This window comes from Xiphophorus hellerii, chromosome 19 (genome assembly GCF_003331165.1).
Source record: "Xiphophorus hellerii strain 12219 chromosome 19, Xiphophorus_hellerii-4.1, whole genome shotgun sequence".
Lineage (NCBI taxonomy): Eukaryota > Metazoa > Chordata > Actinopteri > Cyprinodontiformes > Poeciliidae > Xiphophorus > Xiphophorus hellerii.
Window position 1 is genome coordinate 17,284,713 of NC_045690.1, and position 21,215 is coordinate 17,305,927.

The 21,215-nt window shown below is 38.7% G+C and overlaps 1 protein-coding gene across 5 annotated transcripts in view; it reads right to left on the minus strand.

Annotated features, from left to right (window-relative positions):
• Nucleotides 1-4,312: 4,312 nt before the first annotated feature.
• Nucleotides 4,313-21,215, minus strand: part of fermt2 (FERM domain containing kindlin 2) — a 45,661-nt gene continuing 28,758 nt past the window's right edge. For 2 of the 5 annotated variants that reach the window (XM_032547273.1, XM_032547269.1), the window contains exons 4-17: nt 20,899-21,027; nt 18,640-18,672; nt 16,712-16,937; nt 16,490-16,592; nt 16,118-16,225; nt 13,876-14,010; nt 12,840-12,889; nt 12,135-12,259; nt 11,883-11,989; nt 11,589-11,807; nt 8,606-8,626; nt 7,424-7,548; nt 7,173-7,314; nt 4,313-6,591 (exon numbers count right to left, since the gene is read on the minus strand). In XM_032547273.1, the coding sequence (XP_032403164.1) occupies nt 6,418-6,591; nt 7,173-7,314; nt 7,424-7,548; nt 8,606-8,626; nt 11,589-11,807; nt 11,883-11,989; nt 12,135-12,259; nt 12,840-12,889; nt 13,876-14,010; nt 16,118-16,225; nt 16,490-16,592; nt 16,712-16,937; nt 18,640-18,672; nt 20,899-21,027 (1,697 nt within the window). In that variant the 3' untranslated portion in view covers nt 4,313-6,417. The remainder of the gene's footprint in view (nt 6,592-7,172; nt 7,315-7,423; nt 7,549-8,605; nt 8,627-11,588; nt 11,808-11,882; nt 11,990-12,134; nt 12,260-12,839; nt 12,890-13,875; nt 14,011-16,117; nt 16,226-16,489; nt 16,593-16,711; nt 16,938-18,639; nt 18,673-20,898; nt 21,028-21,215) is intronic. The other 3 variants (XM_032547271.1, XM_032547270.1, XM_032547272.1) reach the window with 3 other exon arrangements.

The window sequence follows — 21,215 nt, forward strand, 5'->3', positions numbered from 1 at the left end:
AAATTACTATATTTTTGGGTCAATGACAAAAACAATATGGTATCTTACTTATTGAACTTTTTCTACATTGTGTCACTCTGCAAACTTTAATGAATTTTAGTGGGGTTGGGGTAGAAGATTTGGATGTCTCAGTATTTATTCAGTATTATTTGCACTAAACGAAGGACACACATGTATTCAAATGTAAAACGTTTGAACGTTTATCCTCTTTCTTTCACTTCACATCTATGGAAGTTTGTGGATGTGGTGTGACAAAATGTGAAACGGTTCAACAAGTGTGAATACAGTTTCATATCACTTATAAGGCATAGAGGCAAGAATTTATAAAAGATTTACCTATGCAGTATAAGCTTTACTGCATTTGAACAACATATGAAATGAAATCTCAGAAAACTCCTGAATGTCCCAGTGGAGGAAGGAGATTCTTTGCAACAAAACCAGCAATAATATTTTATTTTAACTCAAACTGACAGTGGAAAACATTTGGCTTATATTACTGTTATTACAGCAGCACAAAACAGAACTTTTAAAGGTGAAAGTCTCAAGTAAACTCTTAACAGAGATCAAAGAATTATCACACACATAGTTAGTGGGATATGTTTTCCAGAACCATAACACACAGCAAACTGATAAAACCAAAGTACTATTTCTGAACAGATTACTTTTCTCAATATCCAAGATCAAAACATTCCTCACACAAAATGAAAATGTGAAAAGCTGTTCTTCCTCATTGAGCCTTTTCCACCCACTTTATTTTCTAACAGGATGCAACCTAACAGCCCACTATTGATTCTTGCAAAATTACTTTTTTTTTTTTTTACGTATCTCCCTAGATACTTTTGTCTTCTGGAGGAAAATCGATAAATCAACCTGACACCAGCCTATGTTTCAGAGCAGAGGACGACCATGGATGTCAGAAAATCTCAATCCAAAACAATTTAATGTAAAATCTTAAGACAGTTTTAGCTCTGCTGCACAAATAACAGCACAGAAACATACTCACATACTCTATATGATTGGTTTATGCTTAATAAGTTTACCCCCCCAAAATACAGCACCTTTCAGTGTTACAGGCTTCCTGGCAAAGAGACTTGGTGACGTCAACATCAGTGGCAAAAGAGAACATAAGGAAAAGAAAAAAAAACAGACAAAGGAGAAAACAGTCAGTGAGATGTTTAAGAATGTGTCTTTTTGATCCTGAGAACAACATGTCGAAGAATGCCATCACCAACGTGACAAAGGTGTGGGAAAGAGAAAACTAATTCACCTGGAGAAGGTCAAAAAGATTTGTCTGCAGAGAAAGTTGGGTTTTCATCAGGAAGATTTCAGCAATGACTTTTCAAGTCAGCTCATCAGCACATATTCCACTGGTTGACATTATCCACAGTGCTCTCTTCACTGCAGGGGCGAATGTCACAATCAGTTTCTTAGACAGGACACTCTGTGACATTAGGAGTGACGTTAACCTGCTGTGAACTACAAGACAGCAGAGCTGCTCTTTCTTGTAGCTCAACCCATTTAGGAAGCTGCAGCGTCTGAATGGCGACAGGTGCAACTTATGTGCTCCATGGATTGTGCAACTAGTTTTGCGTTTTCACTTCCTGAAATATGCAGGAACTGTCCACCCCTCAAGGCTTTCCCCTCGTTTTTTTTCTCTCCCACATCAAAGCCCAAACCCACCCAACATCCTCCCCAGGGTTAGCAGGAATTTATGACAATGGGTGAAGTCATTAGCGAAACGTCTTTAGCTCTCATTAAATTTAGGAATACAATAGGCCAAACCCCGGTGAGACCTGGACTTTACGCAAGGAGAGTTAAGGATTCAGAAAAGCAAAGTAGCTCCATCAAGACATACTTCCAAATCTACAGTTTTGATGACTTTGAGTGTCTATTTTTTTTGAAGGTCATAAAATCCTATGTAGGTGTCAGAATGAAGACAGCTTTCCGCAAGTATAGGATGTTCTTACAGAAAGTGTCCTTCTCTAGATGAATGATGCCACTTCACTCAACTGAGTGGATAGATTTTAAAATGTACATCTTCATATTTAGGAGGAGGATTTTAGTCTTGATGCTGGAGAAGATAGATATACCCAGGCTCCAGTTCTCCATAGGACTTAAGAAATCGTATTAATAAAACTGAAAGTTTTCATTGCCTTTTCTTTTCAGCCGTCTTAGGTAAATTTATTTTCAAGAGAAACGAGCAAAGTTGAAAGGTTATTGATAGTATTTCAATTGAACCACCAAACTCTGGCAGGAATGCACAGCACAATGTCCACCCAAGAGAAAATTTGTAAAGTCTTGAATCTGAGTTAAGTGAGTTATGTGGTAAATTATCCAAAGGAAGAGAAATTTAGGAGAATTGTTGTCTTAAAGTTGTATGTTTGACACTTCATAAACTACTCAGCTAGGCTAGTCTGGCTATAATTTACCACAGATGGATGATTTCTGCTCCAATTCTTACATTGTTACTTTAAAGGCATGCATCAACGTGCTAATTTCAACATTTTTGTCGCTAGAGTAGACTACCTAATTTTCACAAGCTACGCAGTGTTTGTGTGATCCAACCTTTTGCAACTTAATCAGCATATGTTTCATTTCTAAAGGTTCAACTACAACCCGATATTTAGATATGAAAACGTTATTGTAAAAACAACATCCCTCACATCTGCTTAAAGTTTAAATACTGATGTACAACTGCGGATAAACATTCTCATTCATTTGGCTCACACACTGAAAAAAAGAGCCAGAACTGGAGTTATTTGGTCTGGCTAAATATACAGAAGAACAACACAGAAAGAGTAGTTGTTGATTTAACACAATCTGTAGACATTAGCAGATGTTTCTTCTTTCTTAGAGAAGAGACATCCATCCACTTTCTCCATCTGTTTAGTGCTTGCATTGTTGCCAGGGCGACTTCTGCCTATTTCACATATAAAAAACTCTAGTAAAACATAAAAACTGATAAACTTTACAAACAATCCCCAAAAAGTTGCATTGTGGTCTGCTTGTTTACTTCCTGCTAGAACTATCTGTCCTGACTGAAGCATAAATATTTTTTTGTATGCTCATTCCTCAAGTTTAGGTTGCTCCTTCCCTTAAAAGTCTTTCATAATCGTTGGGCAAAGGAAGTTTTGTTCTGATAAATTCTTTTTGGTGGATGAGGAGAAACACATTTTCTCACCCGTTTAATTCCACAGAGGTCACTTCCTGCATCAAAAGTGTTGGCTTAGTCTTTTTTTTTCCTGTGTCGGCAATCAGCAGAATCTCATTCATTCAACATATTTCTGTTCACAAACTTTTTTTATATACATAAAAAAGTAGCCAGTATCCTATATATAACAACAGTATCAGACATTCAGGATCCAATATGGTTTAAATTCTTCAACAGATGTTATGGCTCTATAACATGACATCTGTAATTAGGTGAATCCTATAACACGCATTGGCAAAGCAAATCCATCACTACTGCATTATTTTCTAATTATCATCCTCTTTAATAGATTTCCTGTCTTCCCTGATGAAACCATGTTGATTTTTGCTACCATTTCATAAGATGATGAAGTCATCATCAGGTGGTTTTAGGGGGTCCTGATCCGTCATCATTCTCCAGAGTTCAGCTGTTTCACGTTCACACCCACACGTTTCCACTGAAGGGGAACAAGCAAAAGCCTGAGAGTAAACAGATTGTCAGGGGGCGTCCTCAGATTCGATCTCTACCTCCATTTGCCACCACCTGGTTTCTGCTGGTCAGTCTGTTTTCGTCATGTTTGGATTGCACCAGCCTGAGACTGTCACACGGAGGCGTACTTCTGGTTGAACTCTGTCATCTAGTGGAAAGACAAAGCCAGTGCATACAAAGCTTTAAAGAAGGCTTCAAAAAGACTTCCAGTAAATAATTGTACAGCCTAAAAAAAAAAAAAAGGAAGAGTCACAAAGTGCAAATGTCATGCAGATTTAGTCAAACTCATTGCAATAAACTGCTTAGAAAACTTCGTAAGACAGCATTTTACATGAAGTGACAAAAAAGTTAAGGTGTAGGCAATATTTTATTCAGAACTGATGGATTAGACTGCTAGGACGCAGTTTAATCCATCAGTCCATATATCTCTTGTTCACAAGTGAACAAGTACACCATGATGACTTGTCATTCTCTCTGCACTCGGCTGCCGTCAGCAACTCAAGAACTGCGATGTATGCATTATTGGAGTCCATATCTTAAAACACAAAAGCCTCTACCACCTGGTATGAAATGTACCAAAAAGAGCATAGATGTTTTTGCAGAGATGCCTCTGCAAAAACTGGAGCCAAATAATTTAAATAAAAATTACTTTATTTTTTTTTAAAATAAATGCATTTTTTTACAGTCAGAAAACAGAACAGCAGGACATGCACAGCTGCTCTGGACACTGGAGGCAAACAAAACATCAACAAGAAAAAAAAAAAAAAATTTATATATGCTTGGTTTTTTCTTCTCTCTTATTTCTTATTAATATTAATTTTTGTTGAACTGTCTCAAACTCCAGGGTCATCTTCTTCACCACATTATATGGTACTCTTCAGTTGTGACAAAAAAAAAGTTATAAAAAATGTGAACAAGCTGAATATAAGGCAGAAATGTTTGTAAATAATTGTTGTCAGTTCAAACAAATAATAAATATGGTTCTCTTGGCCATTAATTAACTTTTTTTTCTCTTTTTTGCAAATGGGACAAGAGAAGACACAAAAATAAATGAACAAAATAAACTAGGAAAAACATCTCAACCAAGTCAGGAGTTTGAGACTAGTGTTATCTTCATTTAAATTCATATGCATCGTCATGTGGGACCTCAGTAAGACCACAATGTACAGACACAGTTCTGAAAGCTACACACGTCGACTGATGGCTTCTGAAAGGAAAAAAAAACCCTCCAAATCCCCAAAGCAGAAAAACAATCACTGTACAATTTTATAAAATGTTTGAGTTTTTACATTAGTTACAAAAAATAACAATACTTCATTTATCAATCCTTCATACTGAGAAGAGAACAAAAAAAAATTGCATATTCATTCTTTAAATTCGGTGACCTTTTGCTGGTGTGTATTGATAACAATATAATACTATACGGTGAGACACAGGACTTCATTAACGTAGGACATGCGTCGAGGGACTGTGATAGTGTTCCTCCTGTTGTGTAGTGTACATGCACTTTAACGTCACAGCTGTAATTTCAAGTCTCCGGTTGCTTAAAACTCCTAAAAGCAGCTACAGACGGCCACATCTCTTGCTGTTACAGTTGAAAAAAATGTAGGAAAGTCAGAAAAAAGAATTGGTGCCCTTGCTCAAACTGAATGAGACATTTTGACCTTGTTCGGTACACCCAGGTGGTAAAACCCACAGGACGCTCATTACAGCGCACTAAGGTGTAGCGTTTTCAGAAATGTTTCCTATTCAGTCTGCTGAATACAAATGAAGGCTTAGAAGGGTGTCTGCAGAAGGCTAATACACGGCCAACAGGGTGGCTCAACCAAACAAGACGAAAGGTGTGCAGTAAGAAAGCAAAAGAAAAATGTAATAGAGAGGAATCTATAAATCAAAAGCGTTTCCATGAGACGTAAAGGAGAGTAATAGAAAGGACGTTTGACTTTTGATCACAAAAGCATTTGGTATCTTGCCAAATGCTCAAGATACTTCAGTCATCTTGAGCATTTGGCAAAGTATAATTTAATCCATAATACTTAAACTAGTTATGACGTCATAAGGCAAAATTAAAAAAGCTCATTTAAATTTCACAAAGATTAGTTACAAAGACTAATCTTAGATAAGTATCATTATTGAAATAACTCCACATGTTATGAGATTTGGATTTTTAAAATGTTTTGTATAATTAAAAAAGAACATTTCCTCTATATTTCTCCAGACTTGGCAAATGATAAAATCAACTCCATATTTTTCCAGACTAAGGAAAAATACAGAATATGATTAAGAGAGGAAAAAAAGACAAGTCTGAAATATATTCTTTGGGATTAAATCTAAAGGTTGATCAAACGGTCATCATGGATTCAAATTTGTGGCCATAACTCTAAGAGAAGAAAAGACAAGAAAGAAAAGAGGAGAATAAGAAGGTGGTACAAGGTGTTATTCTAAGATTCCTACTCAAACAAAAGGCTTCATCTGGATTGTACCAACCAAAACATTAGTGACGTAACAAATGACTGTGAGCATTAATGCAATATATATATATATAGGTATATATATATAAAAAACTAGAACAATAACTGTGTCAGTCTTGGAAATACCTGTGCTAAACTTTGACTTCTTCAGCACAGTTTCAAACACTTGAAAAGACAACAGAATACAATAAAATAAACCCATACAAGCCTGCTCTTCTTCCCGACCCCTGACCTAAAAATCATCGACCCCTGCTGGCCTGGAACTGCTCAGACCCAGCCGCTGGTCAGTTTATAGAACATTTCCTCATCTAGCGACTCATTCTGGTCCTTGGCGCGTGTCGACAGGAAGATGTAGCCGCCGATGAACTCGTGGACCACCTTGCAGTCCACTTCGGCGCAGATGAAGGACAGACTGGGCTCGTCCGCAAACTCAACAGTCACCTGAATGCATAGGACATGACGCATCAATCAGACTACCAACAAACAATATATGGAATTTATTTTGCATTGTTGTCATGAGGTGCACCCCCCTTTAAGGAAAAAGTTTTGTTTGCCACAATCCTTGTCAGAGACATGGTTGAAAATGGAGAAGAACATGTTCTGGACAGATGAAAACCTAACGCCAAACCCACCAGTCCCATGTTATATGACATGGTGGAGGAAGAATCATGCTGTGGGGATACTTTGTTCAGCAGAAACAAGAAAGCTAGTGGGAAAAAATGTTAGGTTTGTCTTATCCCGAAAGACGATCAGATAGAACTTCTGGAAATTGTGTTTCTACAAAGTATTGACTATTCAAGGATTCATAGCAATAAACGTCAAAGATTTTTATTTGTAAAACCTTTGGCTTTTGGAAACCTCTACTTCACAATTATGTGATGCACTGTGTTGGTATATCCGATGAAACATCAATAAAATGCACAGAACTAGGGATAAATGTGAAAAACCTCAAAGGGTGAGGACATTTTTTATACGGTACCGTATGAAAAAACAATTTTAGTGACTTTCGTTGGTCTCCCTACCATCTTGATCTCCCAGTTGACATTCCACTGTTTCATGTTGCTGAAGCGCCAAGTCTTGATTGCGTCTCCAGTGTGGGCGTCCATCCGGATCAGGCGATTATAGGTGATTCCGATCAGCTCTTCTTTTTTTCCTCCTTGGAATCTGAGGATCAAAAAGGGGAACAAAGAATGACGGTTTAGCTCAACAGACCGCATGAATTGCCACAAAAAATACAGATAAAAAGATAGATCATGGCGATTGAACTATGTACTTTGCAAGGAAGTGAGTGATTCCAAACTCTGGCAAAGACTGCCATGCCTGAATGAAGCGCATCTTAGCCTCGATGAGACTCATCTGGGCCACATTCTGATGGGCTTCAAGAATTCGGGCGGAAATCTGCCAAAGACAAAAATCATACATAAAAAAAACTGATTTTTGGCATGGTGCTCTACTAAACTAAAACACAAATTAAGCCCAGCCCAACAAAGTCATCCCGTCACCACATAACACAACAGCTACCCCATCAAATACAAATCGACACTTGAATATAAACTGTTGCCAAGGCAAAGAAAGAATCAAGGTGAGTTTACACATATGTTTGTGGTGCAAGAAAGATATAAAACCTCGGGTATTTCACAAACAATATATCAAATATAGATAAAACCTTACCGTATTCAAGATGGCGCATGAAGTGACTAGTAAATACATTACTGCGAGGGAATGCAAAACTTACTGTGTGAATGAAATACTTTTGTAAAACAAAAAGTCCTGTCACCTAGGGGGCGTCATACATTATAATCCAATGGTTTTTCTAATGACACTTACTGATAACTCTTTAATTTTGTTTTAATGTGGTGGTCATTATTTTTCCTGTGCATTTTAATTTTATTTTTGACAAGACTCTGGCCTGATGTTGATGCATAACAACTGCAGTGAACCTGAACACCTCTTCTTCTTCGACATCAATGCCATACAAGTCCACACAGGATCAAAACTACCCTAAAATTGTTTCAGTCACAATTGTGTGTATTTGTAAAGTAACTGTTGTCAAAACACATTTACTGTGGCCAGTCACTTACCTCCAGTTGAGTTATATATTGGAGACACAGAAACTAAAGCAGTGTTATAAAGCTAATACTAAAGTCATTTAAGCGCTTATTAATCTATCATGAGTGTTAAATGGACTAAAGCATGCAGCAGAACTCCATGTTTTAGTCTTTGACATATTTGTTAAGATTGTCGTTTCAACATGAAGTAGAAGTCATAGCAATACTTTCACATGTGATTTTCTTTTCCTTATTAACTCTTGGAAACTCGTTATAGCTGAAGACAAACAACACACATTATTAATTATGCCATCTACTTTCTATAGTTAGAGGAGCACCCAGACAAAAAAAGAATATACACAAACATGCAGAACGGCTTAAAGGCACCCAGTGGACACATCACTTACCAAATCCCTGACATAGCCTGGCTGAAGAGAGGAGGTGGGTATGGAAAGATGCAGGAGTTTGACAGAGATGCAGAAAAAAACAGAAAGAGGAGTTTGGACAACAAACAGGCAAAAAAGATTAGAGTCAGGGGAGGAAGGATAATAATAATAAAAAAAGTAATGCTGGAAACTGCGGCATAACTGTAATGAAAGAGCAGGACTGTGGGGATGAGATGTCATGCAGTATTGAGCCACAATAGAGAGTAGAGCTCAAAAAAGAAAAGAAGGACGGCAACACTGTTGTCAAGGAAAACATCAGTCAAATAGAAACTGGAATTGTATATTTAGGCTTTGACTGTCTGTTTACTTTGTCATAACTTCCACAGAGACAATAAAATATCAGAGTTCTTCATATATTGTACCACAAGATGGCGGTGTGTACTAACTTCAGTGGAGCCGGTGATTAACGTCTTGAAGCTTTAGGAGCTGCTTTTCAACTCTTTCAGTGTTTGCTTTATGGCTAAACTTGTACAAGCAGACCAGACAGTGCTCTAACCCACGTAATGCAGAAATTCCTGTGTGTACATCCGCTTGGAGCAACAGCACGGAAGTCTCCCTGGACGAATCTTGCAACAGGAAGCCTGATTTGAAGGAAGATGGGGAGGGGCCGCAGCCGGCTAGAGCGTTTACAGGTTTTTCCCAGACAGTTTTCCCGCGCAGCATTCCCAAGCAAGGCTCATTTCCTGATGCCCCAACGCCCACTACACAAGTTCACGTGTGCATGTGTGTGTGAGCATAAGGCACTCACTGTACATACTGTACTGCATTACCCTTTCATGTTGATCCCGTGGAAAGCATTCATCACACTGGGCTGGTGTGAGTTTGGGGTTGGATTTGAAATACAGCTATTACAGTGAAGGGCACATTTGTTTGAACTCCTGGTAAAGAGTTTTTAAGGATTTTTAAAATCCTTAAAAACAATTTATATTTTAATGAAGTAGCATAGATTCATACGGAAAATTCAACATGTTTTCAGTAGCACATAGATGGCAGGACTTGGATGACTATGCCAGAAAATTGATTTAGTGTCTGGTGCACCATTTCTTTGATTGATTTGGATCATTATGCAGTGATCTGCCATTTTTCAGTCAAGACAGAAACTAAACTGCATACCAAAGTAGCAAAACAGCAACATAAAATATATTACATTTATCCACAGTAGACTATAGTAACTTATTCTTTTACGATTCCTAACTAAATCTCAACAGTCCGTTTTGAACAAAGGCTTTTAAAACAAAGTTTAGTTTTCTGTATTTCTAACCACAAGTGTGATTTCCCTGGAACCAACACCAACTCTGACGATGACTCAATGCTTCCTCTTTTATGGCAATTCATGATTGTCTAATCCTTGTTCTCCGTCTCCATTTCTTTCTGGATATCTATGATACTCCAAGCGGCGGTCCAGACTCCTTGAGTCATCGTTTATTTTATCAGCTCCCCCCTGACATCCTTCCCTCTGGCAAAACGCCACATTTTTACTTCCAACTTAAACAGCTCCAGATTGAGTGACTAAGCTAAAGTACAGAGGTAAGATCCTGCCTCATCCATCCCTAACTAACACTGCCATGGCAGCCGTGTACTCAGCTGCTGCAGTGTACACACAGCAGGCTATTTGTTTGCATGCAAATCTGCTGAGCAAAGTGTAGAATCTTCCCAACATTTGAAAGAGAATTAAAAGGCTGGTAGGGATTAAATGTTGAACCCTTTCACTCCTACTGCTGGAACAACTTCAGATGCACAAAAATTGGAGAGTGAACAAAAAATAAGAGAAACAATTCAACAGTTTTCAGTTTTGTGTTGCCTCAACACTAGGTCAGTTCTTTTGCGTAGATTGAAATAGAGCTTATAGATTCTTTAAATTTACAGTGATTTCTAAACAGAATGTAGGAATTATGTGAAAAAACTGATGTAGCTAAAACCTTGTGTAACCGATTCAAACCCCAGGCTTTGGTAAAGGTTTCACCTGCTGATGCCAGTTTTACCCGTATTATATTGTCCTGTAGGACATAAAATATAACAAGTATCAAGAAGAGCACTAAATCTCCTTTTTTTGTTGCTATCCTGCCGTGAATGCAAATTTTTTGTTAGGATCCAAGCTAACTTCTCAATAGTGTGTAACAAAGTAGCGTCTTATTTTAAAACCTTGACATTTTAAATTGTTATTAGTTTATATTAGAGATTAGCGCACTTAGCCTGTCTTACATTACTAAAACGGCAGCCTCCAGTCTTTACCTTACCTGTTAGTTTCCTAAAAGGCTGGAAACTTTTCCAAATACAGTATGAAAGGCTGAAAGCTCAAAAAGTCTTTTTTATGTAATCTACGAAGTTTTCCTATTACTTGCTGATGTACAAATACTCAGAAAACGGTTTCCTTTTAAAAAGCTTTTTTGTTTGTGATTCCTCTAGTTCACTCACCAACAATAAAAATGACCCTCTTTGAGTTTTTTCAAGTTACAGAACCCACATTAAAGAGCATTTTTGTCAGCGTGACCTGCTTGTGCTTAGTACAGTGCTCAAGCAGCAAGAGATTTTTTGCTGGAGTTTCCAACTAGCCAGGACCAATTAAGCTGAAAATTAGCTCAACTTTTTTGGTGCATTTAATATTTAACCATAAGGAATTCTGATTTGCTGCATCAGAGGATAGAAATAGAGTTTAGCAAAAGCAGTTGGGTGTTGTAAAGATTGTGTTTTAGAAGTCTGATGGAAAGTTGACATTGTGACAGAGGAAAATATGTACAGGAAATTAAGGTGAAAAAAACAGTAAAAAACAGGAAAATGTGGAGTAAGAGCAACTGATATCTGGGCAGAAAATGTTTCACCAATCAGCTCAACTATTAGTAGTTTAATACTAATGTATTCAATTGTTTGAAACCCCCCCCCCCCCCTTTTTTTTTTTTTTTTTTTAATATTAAATGAATCTTCCAGCAGAACCTGGGCGGCTTACCTGCTTGTTCTTGTACTTTTTAAGATATCGTGGAGACACCAGACACTCTGGGTTGATGTCAGTGGTGATTGGTTCAATGAACTGAGGGTCGGGGTTCATGTGTTGCATCTTGAGGAAGGAGAGAATGTTCTGGACCTCCAGGTTGTATGAGCTGTCAGCCATGGTCTTCCCTTTGGAGGCCAGGCGACATGCTGCCATCCAGTGAGCGTACTGTTTCTCCTGCAGACAGAACAACAGCGGAATTAAAGAGAGCAACAGAGGGAGGACAAATCTGGGGAAACGATTCAGCCTTACTGTATCACACCGAAGCCAGATCTCATTCATCCCGTCGGCCACAGGGATTAGCAATTTGATGTTGAATTTCTGACCAGAAATATTCACATCTGGCGTTACCTCACAACCTGAGCAGACGGGAAATGAGGACAAAAGGTTTCCGTCATTCTTTTAACACGCCACCTACCATAACATGTTTAAAGCAGATAAATAAACCTTCACGTTTCATGATAAGAATCATATAACACTTTAGGTATGTTTGGATTTCTGCACCTCTGAGATTCATTTGGTGTGCAGGTGTCCCGAGTGCTTCCTCTTTACTCTTGTAGCAGGAAATCGTGATGTCCTTGAACGTGCACCAGTACTGCTTGTAGCCCTTCAGCGTCAGCTTCTTGGGTCTGGAAACGCACGGTAGACAGACATATCAAGGTTCAGGTGGAAAAAAGCTCAATACTCTTCAACAGAGGTTAACAGGAAGAGTGGGGGAGGAAAGATCATAGGATAATACAAAGAGGAGGAAGAGAGAGAGCTCCTGAAGTGTAAAGTCAGTGAGGTGAGAAGGAATGGAGACAGCATTGTGGAAAACCATTACAGAGGAAATACTCCTCAATATCACAGCCCCCACTCCAAACAACTTTATACTGCATATTTTATGAGACAAGCATCCCAGGAGGCAACATTCTGTCAGCAAAGTCTAAGAGCCAAAAACGGATTGGATTCAAAATATGCTTCCACCAACTAATCTCCCTAAAGAGAACCTAAAAGCTCCCTCCTTTTTAAATGGTCTTTGGTACTGGCACCATTACAGTTTAGTGCAATGTTGGAAAGAGAAAATAATTCTTTAAAAAGTTAATAAAAATTCTCCTAATGTTTTAATCAGAAATGTTCTTGAATTTATGATGAGTTACTTGCATTTTGTATGTCAGAGAAAGAGCAAATGATTTTTTTAGGGATGTGTTGCTCTGAAAATACACTTACTTGAAGACTTTGACGTAGTCTGCCAGTTCTGGAATAGATGTGATGTCACCCTGAGGGGAAATGGAAAAAAATCCATTATCATTTATGCTTCCTTTGTCAGCAGTTGAATTAGCAACTGTAAAGTGAGGGAATTTTACACTAGAAATATACCAAATCTAACTTTTAGCATGTCCTTTGGTTTATAATTTATATGACTTTAAATGTATTACTTTTAAAGAGCTGACCAATATAAAAGGGCAAAATGGAAAAAAATGATTTGGTTCTGTGCCCAAAATCAAGTTATATGTGAAGAGAAAAACAAAGTACAAACTGCAAACGAAGAAAATGAGCACAATGTCAATGGAAAACCAATGGGTGATTACTTTATGTACGCAAAAAAAAAAGGCAGCTCAGGACAAAAGTCGTGAAAAGCACCTCCTGATACCAATGCCAATTTTTCCTCTGTGGAGTAACACACTGCCCTCATACCCTAGGATTTAACAGAGCTTAGTGGAAGGTCCAGCTTACTTGTAATCCATTACACTGATGAATGGCTGCTTGTGACAAAAACTGTTAGAAAAAAGAACTGGAGCAGGTTATTCTGAAAATAACCTTTACTAACTACAGGTTATCAAGGCTGAGGGATACAGTGATGTAGCAAGCTCACTTTTGAGCTTGTTACATCACTCAAAAGTGTCCATCAGTTTACATGTTGGGCCCTAAAATTGCAATTAAAGTAAATGTTGGAAAAATGGCGTTGAAAAGGAAATGAAAATAACTATACACAGTCTAAATGATATATTTACTGAAATTCTGAGTTTATAGTACACTCATGTTGTATCTTGTTTATTTTTCTCCTTGCTCCTCCTCTGTGGACTCAATTTTGTGTCCTTGTTAACTTTATGTGAAGCGTAAATTAAGCTCATGAACTCGAAAACTGAAACAAAAATAATGGACCAAAACCTCAGAACTGGGGGAAAAAATAGTTTCCCATTGTAAGTTCAGAAAATGCACAACACCAATAACAATAACAACTGCAGTAGAGTTTTTCTCATACCAGTGTGCTGGAGGTTTTCCCTCCCTCCAAAGTAATCTCCAGGTCAGATAACGCTGCATCCACCTCATCCACCTCCTTCTCGCTGTTATTCATGTGGTTGTCTGAAGACATGCCTGACAGCTTGTTGATGTGGTACTGAGAATAAAAAAATGCTTCACTTCAGATGACCTTAATGATTCATTATTTCTTCTATACAGAACAATGAGTATTGAGTATTACTCTACCAGAAAAGCTGAGAGACAATTAGTTAAAGTAGAGAACACAAAAAGATGGAACAAGATGTACAAGGAAGGAACCGGTAGTCATGTTAGCTGATATCTGTGAAGTTTGCTGCTATTCTTGCAAAAATGCACCAAGTTCCCTTTTATAAATGACAGCTGGGCTGCAATGAATGTTATAAAATATTTGTATGGTAAAACTTATTGCAATTGTGTACCATTTAACTTAGCTGTATGATTGTTTAAGAGGAAAATGAGGAAGTTAAAAAAAAACGTAACAGGATAGTACAAAATGACAGACGATGCTAATGCACCGCATAATAAGCGATGTGGTCAGGGAAACATTCATAGCATGTCTTTGAAGTTTAATAGCAAATAAAAATCTTTCTCACTGGGGTACATATGTGCAAGATGAGGAAACATGTGTCAGTAACAATGGAAATAGCAGTTCAGAAGGATGGCCTCATTACAGAAAATCCTCCAGTGAGTCACCAAAACTAAAAACAGCTTGTTGACAAATGGCATTTTCCCATGTCAACTCATCACCAGCCTCCTTCACCGATAGATGAATGAACAGCTGCCCAGAAAGTGAAAGCCACAGAGCTGTGTTTGGCAGAAACATGCTGCATACAAGCAGTAAGACTGGCAGAAAGAGTTCATGCGAGATGTTTTATTCTAAACTGACATTTCTTTTCAAAATATGCTAAAGAACAAAGCTTATTTCCCCATTTTTGTGGGTCTAGGTTATGTTTTTAACCATCACATGCCAAATTTCTGCGTAAACTCAAGATGACGGCATGCAAACGCCCAGCGGAACCAGACTGGAACTAAATGATCACTGCTCCTTTTTTAGATGTCTGCTCGTCTCCCTCGGCTGTGAAATCTTATGCTCATAGTAAGTGGATGAAACGCAGTAGAGCTACGTACTAATAAGACAGGTAGTGACAGAGCCGCCACCAGTCGGAACACCAAACGTTCATCAGCAACACTAATGGCACAGCAACAAGAAACCATTCAAGTGTGATTTATTACCAGTCTGATAAAATACACGGTCACACCTCAGACTGCAAGAGCTTTCAAAGGAATGGCTAACAGGTCTATGGGAAGGTATCTTGTTGGAGTGGGTGGTCTGGGCCAATGCATGGAGTCCTGCGGCCAAATACGCACTATAATTACCTTCGGGGTGAGGACAGAGTGGCGTCCTCAAGTCTTGGCACCCAGTTTATGATGGTCAGAAATAGCTGAGGGCACCATGTGGCAACTTGAGGAAGCAAAAGGGGTTAACATCTGTAGATCATTTCCACTGCTCCCCTTTCACTAGTGGCCTGTCCAGGGATTACCCCACTACTTGAAGAGCAGCATGGATAATAGGCTTGATTCTAGCCTACTGTAATTCAAAACTAAAACTAACTGATTGAGGTATGTAAACATATTCAGAAGTCCCATAGAAACAATACTGAAAATGGAGCTTATTCTCAGAATGCACACAATAAAGAAATTATTTATTTGACCTTTCAATTCAAAGTGGTGCATAATTATGAACTTTAAGTAAAAGGAAATTGATTTTAAGATTTTTTTTACACTTATAAATCAAAAAAGTGTGGTGTGCACTTGCATTCATCCCCCCTTTGATCTATAAAATCCAAGCCATTCGCTTTCAAAAGTCCCCTAGTTAGTAAACTGGGTGTTTGTGTGGAAATCAATCTCAGTATAAACCCAGCTGTTCTGTGAAGACCCCAGAGGTTTGCTAAAGAACATTAGTGAACAAGCAGTACCATGAAGAAACAGCAGCGATCAGGTTGTAAAGCAGCATGAACACCAAGACACTGTGTGCACTGCCCAACTGGCAGCCATATGGCCCAGCTTTTGACTGGGATCCAGTCCAATTAATTAGCATCAGGTAGTGAGTTACAACATCCAAAGATAAAAATGACTGCAAAGCCCTTCATATTTCAGATCTATATACCAAACAAGGAAAGGGAGAAAAAAAAGACCAGGCTTTCGCCAAAACACACTGTTCTTACCTGCAGGGCAGCAAACATCATCATTTCCTCCTCTGTGCACTCAATTTCCTCCAGCAGGATGGCCCACTTGGCCTGTTCATAGAGCTGGTTGACTCTGATGGCATCATACTGCGGATAAATACAAACACATGCTGAAGGGAAAAGGCATTGCAACACCTGTTAAACTCCCAGAACTCAAGATGCTCTGCCTTAACGACCAGACTAGCGTTAGATCAATGAATTTGATTAGATTCAAACTCAAAAAAACAGCACAAATGTTTCTTGAAACATGAAGACGGCACACATTTTAATTACTATATTTTCCCTAAAATATCACATGACTGTATAGTACAAAAAACTAGCTAATTGTGATTCCCTGATGGTGGGACATACCTTAGGGTTGAGGTCGAAGAAGCTGTGATATTTAAACCTCAGCAGCAGCACATCGTTTTCCTTCACATCCTGCTCCATGAGAGACCTGGATGAGTCCAGCCACCTGAACAAACATTAACATTACAATAAAAACCCACACAGATCAAAACTACGTAAAAACAACATATTAACATTTAAGATGATCTGGCTTTTTTCCAAACTACGAGGTCAGCATCATCTCACCCTTGATTGATCTTGGCTTTGTCCAGCAGGGACTGGGGTTTGTAGAGTTTAACCAGGATGTCTGGTGAGGCTATCGACTGGCTGACAGCAAGGATGCCGGGATTGCCCTCTGACAGGGGGCTGTCCCCAAACCAGGCTGAGGTGGGCGACAGAGGGCTGCCATCTCTGGAATCGTAGGTGGGGGTCATGGTCTTACTGTACAAGCCTGGACTAGAGTAGATACTCCCTGCAATAGAAAAAACATAAACCAAAGTCACCAGTTAATCCACCATTATCCACATACAAAGAAAAGCACACAATGCGTAAAGAAAAACATTTTCACTACGTAAATGGTGCTTTGCAAAGCTTTTCATCTTTTTACAATGATCTTTTTTTTCCCACATTACAACCATTTCAGTAGAATTATGTAAACTAAAAGTAGTGTATTATTACAAAGCAGAATGAAAGTGAAAGATGGCTTTCAAACTTTTACAAATGAAAATCTGAAAGGTGTGGCTTGCATTTCTCCACCTGCGCTGGAATTTATTTAGCAATATCAGAGTGAAAGGGACTGAATATGAAAGCATTTTTTCCCACTTCACAATTATGCCCCACTTTGAATCATGAAACCCTAATGATATACTTAGTAAGACCAGTTAGCATTCAACATCACTATATAACTTCCACCCAACAGAGTTTTCAATACATCATAAGGTAAGCAGACCTACTAAATTACAACCACATACCGACAGAATTACACTGCTGCAGCAAACTATGCACAGCCAAGGCGAGATTTAAGGAAGGACAGGCAAAATTAACAATACTAACAAATTAGTTTAACAAAATATTATATTCAAGTGCTCCAAACATTTATTTACATGTACAATTTTTTCCTTTAGGTTTTCAGAGTTGGAATCCGACACCACACACACACAAGTCCCTGGGGTAAAGCTGTTTGCATTTCCTGTTGAGAGTATTTTTGGCGATCTCGCCCCCTTCGTTCCCTCTCTTCCTCCTACAGCCGTAGGTCAAGAAGTAGTTGACTAAACCACTAAATCTCTTCTGAAACAAGGAAGTGGGTTTGGTTGGAGTTTGTGACAGTGTATGTTTGTGTTTGTGAGCTAAGGTCATGAGAAAGGAGTGCCGGCTTTGACCACCCATTTATGTGGGGGAGGGTGTTATCCAACGGATCCTCCAAGGTCTTCCTCCTAATGCCGAGTTCACCAGGGCAGGGAGAGTACTCCCATCTCCCATAGGGTCTCAGGAGGAATGTCAACCATGTAGCGCAAGTATGTAGAAGGCAAAGCTGTCAGTTTATTGAGAAACACAAATAAGCCTCCTCCATCCTGTTTACTGTTTAGTTCTTGCAAAATGGAATTCCCTGAATTTCCCACACTTGGTTGCATGCTGCAGTTAGGACCTAGGCAAGAATAGGGTAGGCAAGAATAAGTTTGGCTTCAGCCTATTCCTTTTTTGGGGGGAATTATGGGTTTGTTTATTGTTGTTTTTTTTTCTTTTGTTGTTTTCTGTGTTTAATGTGGACAATTTACCAAAATTAAGTGATTGATGATGATTGATTGAGGACCTCAAGCAAGAAAAACAAAAGTGGAAAACAATAAATTTAACTGGATTACTTTTCTTTTTGGGTTGTTATCTGAGCCATAAAGACAGAATAATAATGTATGTTTAAACTGCTGACTGTCCTCCACATCCTTTAGAGAGCAGCAGCCTTAAATTACTCAAAAAGAAAACTGAGCTTTGACCTAATAGGATGCATAAGTTTGTATCATGAGACTACTAATGTCAGGTGACTCTCTCTTGAAGAGAAGTCAGGTGACTCTACTGCCAGCCTTCAGCCTACGGATGAGGTCTAATGCGCCAACGGAAGGGGGAGAAGGATAAGGAAGCAGTGCAGAAGACACAGGACAGAAGACGAAGGAAAAGCTTACCTTTCACTGGTCCGATGTAAATTATCTCAGAGGCTGGTGTGAGAAAGAAAGTAGGAAAAGGAAAGACAGGAAAAAGTGAAGGAAAAAGGAGAGGAATAGTAAGAAACAAAATTAGTAGGATAGATTCAGGATGCTTCAAACTGTTCAAGGAAAGAGGAAAACAGAAAAAGCAGAAGAAAAGACAAAAGATAAAGAATATTAAAATGAGACTATGTGGCATTTCCGGTGCCAGAGCGAATGAGTCAGTTTGTCCCATTTTTAGAAAGAGATGGGTTGGGCACAACTAACATGGTTCCATCCATATATGTGTAATCATTCAACACAGCAACAGTGACTTCAAATGCAGACAAGACAGTGGTCAAAATGACCATGTATCCTGTGTGAACAGTTTAGCAACAATTTTCTGATTCATCGGAAAATTCTAATATCTGCTTTGAGTAAAGTTTTCCACAATCTGCCAAAATTTCCAAATCCAAGATTTAGATATATAGGCAGTATTTATTATAGACAGAGGTTAATAGCACAAGATAAAATAAGGAGAAACCTTGCTGTAATATGCACAGCCTTGATGTTGTCTGCTGAAGTCTCACTCTCTCTTACTCTAGCAGTCTTAATAAATTTATGCTCAAGCCTGGCTGTCTTCTACTCTACTGCAACTTGATAGAACCTTCATGTTATCTAATGAGGTCAACTTAGGGTCAAGTTCTCCTCTTTACAAAACTGCTGAGACATCAAAATGTTCCGTCATCCTCCAGCAGACGTATTAGAGCGTGCTTGTGCTGCAGACCAAACTGAAATTCTGGTTGATTTCTCAACCAGAAATCTGAATTTGAGAAATCAAATTCTAGTGCATGTCTGGTATACAGCCCTAGTTATCAGAAGTTTTGCCAACTTAGGGTACAATATGTGGTGAAAACTGTGGGGAAAAGTCTCAATTTGTGTCATAAAAACACAAACAAGAAACTTTTAACTCTGTTTATAAAACCAGTGATTTCTTTTCTTATAATCTTAAGATTGTCTCTCAATTTTATTATTTCCTGATAATATTTATATTTTCTCAGTCTTCATTATTTACTTCTATGACTGAAATACCTATGGACATTTAATTTTGTTAATCTGTTATAAAATGGAATGAGAAACATAAATTAAATGAATGGTGTAATTTCTTATTTTTATATTTTTTTGCTTTAAAAAAAGAAGAAGCATAAATCATTCTCAAATCGCTTTAAATCCTTTTCAGTTTATTGACTGATTAACAGCAGCACCGCATGTGACAAGTCACACTGATAGAAGGGTGGAGAGAGGAAAAGAGCGCATTCTGATTGCATCGCTGCCTCTCTGCAAAGCCTTGTGATTTTGATCAGGAGATCTGGGCTAAGCGGCCGCCTCCTCCCCACAATGGACAGAACATCCTACAATCTGACCACGAAATAAAGCCTTAGACTGCAGCTTGTGATTTGAAAGGGAGGCCCTGCAGGAAGCACACTGAGTAGACAAGGAAACGAATGACAACAAGTAGAGTTTGCACGTGTTTGTTGAAACTCGGCTCCGCCTCGTAGTGTGACCACACGCACCCACTGGGAAGTAAGTACATCTTGAATGTCACACACCCATGTTATGTAATGATGTGACTTTGGGTGTGATCGTCTTTGCTATTATGAGGTGGTTCCTTTTTGCATTTTCTAGGATTAATTCTAATTTCACATAAGCATTTAAAAGAAGCTTTTCTAAAGAAAGAATAAAAAGAACAGCAGTGGAAATGAAGCAACAGTTAAGTAGACTCATTTACTCCGTCCCATAAATCAGTGACAGTGACCCAGCCTGTTTTGTTCTGCTCCTCCTTGCTCATATGGTTGCAACTTTCCATCACTCAGTACAAAGAGAAGGAGGAGCAGGAGGGTTATAATAACTGCACTCCTCTTCCCTGGTTTGGGCTTAAAATGGCAGCGTGACCAGCTATGTGTGGAATCTCAACCATTCTTAGTCCTCCCTGCTGAAGAATTGGGAGCCATGGCTGTCAATCCCTTGCAGGCCTCCAATTCACACATTCACATTTGGTCACTAGAAACAGCAGTGTGGAGTTATCTTAGTGGTTTCTCAACCACAGGTGCAGTCATGCACAAACAAAAAGAATGGAAGATGCTCCGTGTGGGCCAGCAGAACCTGCTGTTCAACCTGCTGCTTCAAGACAATGTCAGTGTAACATAAACAAAGATTATTTTAATGTAGACAGAAATATAAAAGCTGTCTGTGCCTCACCAGATCCAGGAGTCAACAGGGGACCCTCCAGCTCCAGACTGTCCTCTTCTGCCTCCTCCAACTTTTTCTTTTTCTTCTTGGGGTCACGAGGTTTGCGCAGTAGAGACAACTCCTCTGGGTGGCGGATATCTAAGGTGGAATATACAGAAATGGAAAGCAAATGTTTTTCGATGTGGTATAAAAATAAAGAAGCCAAACAAAACTCTACAAAAGGGAGCCAGGTTTTGATACTGCAAGGTAACGTCAAATTGTCACAGGCTGTTGCAAGATTTGACACATTATTTTTTATCAGATAATGCTGGGTGAAAATACCAGGT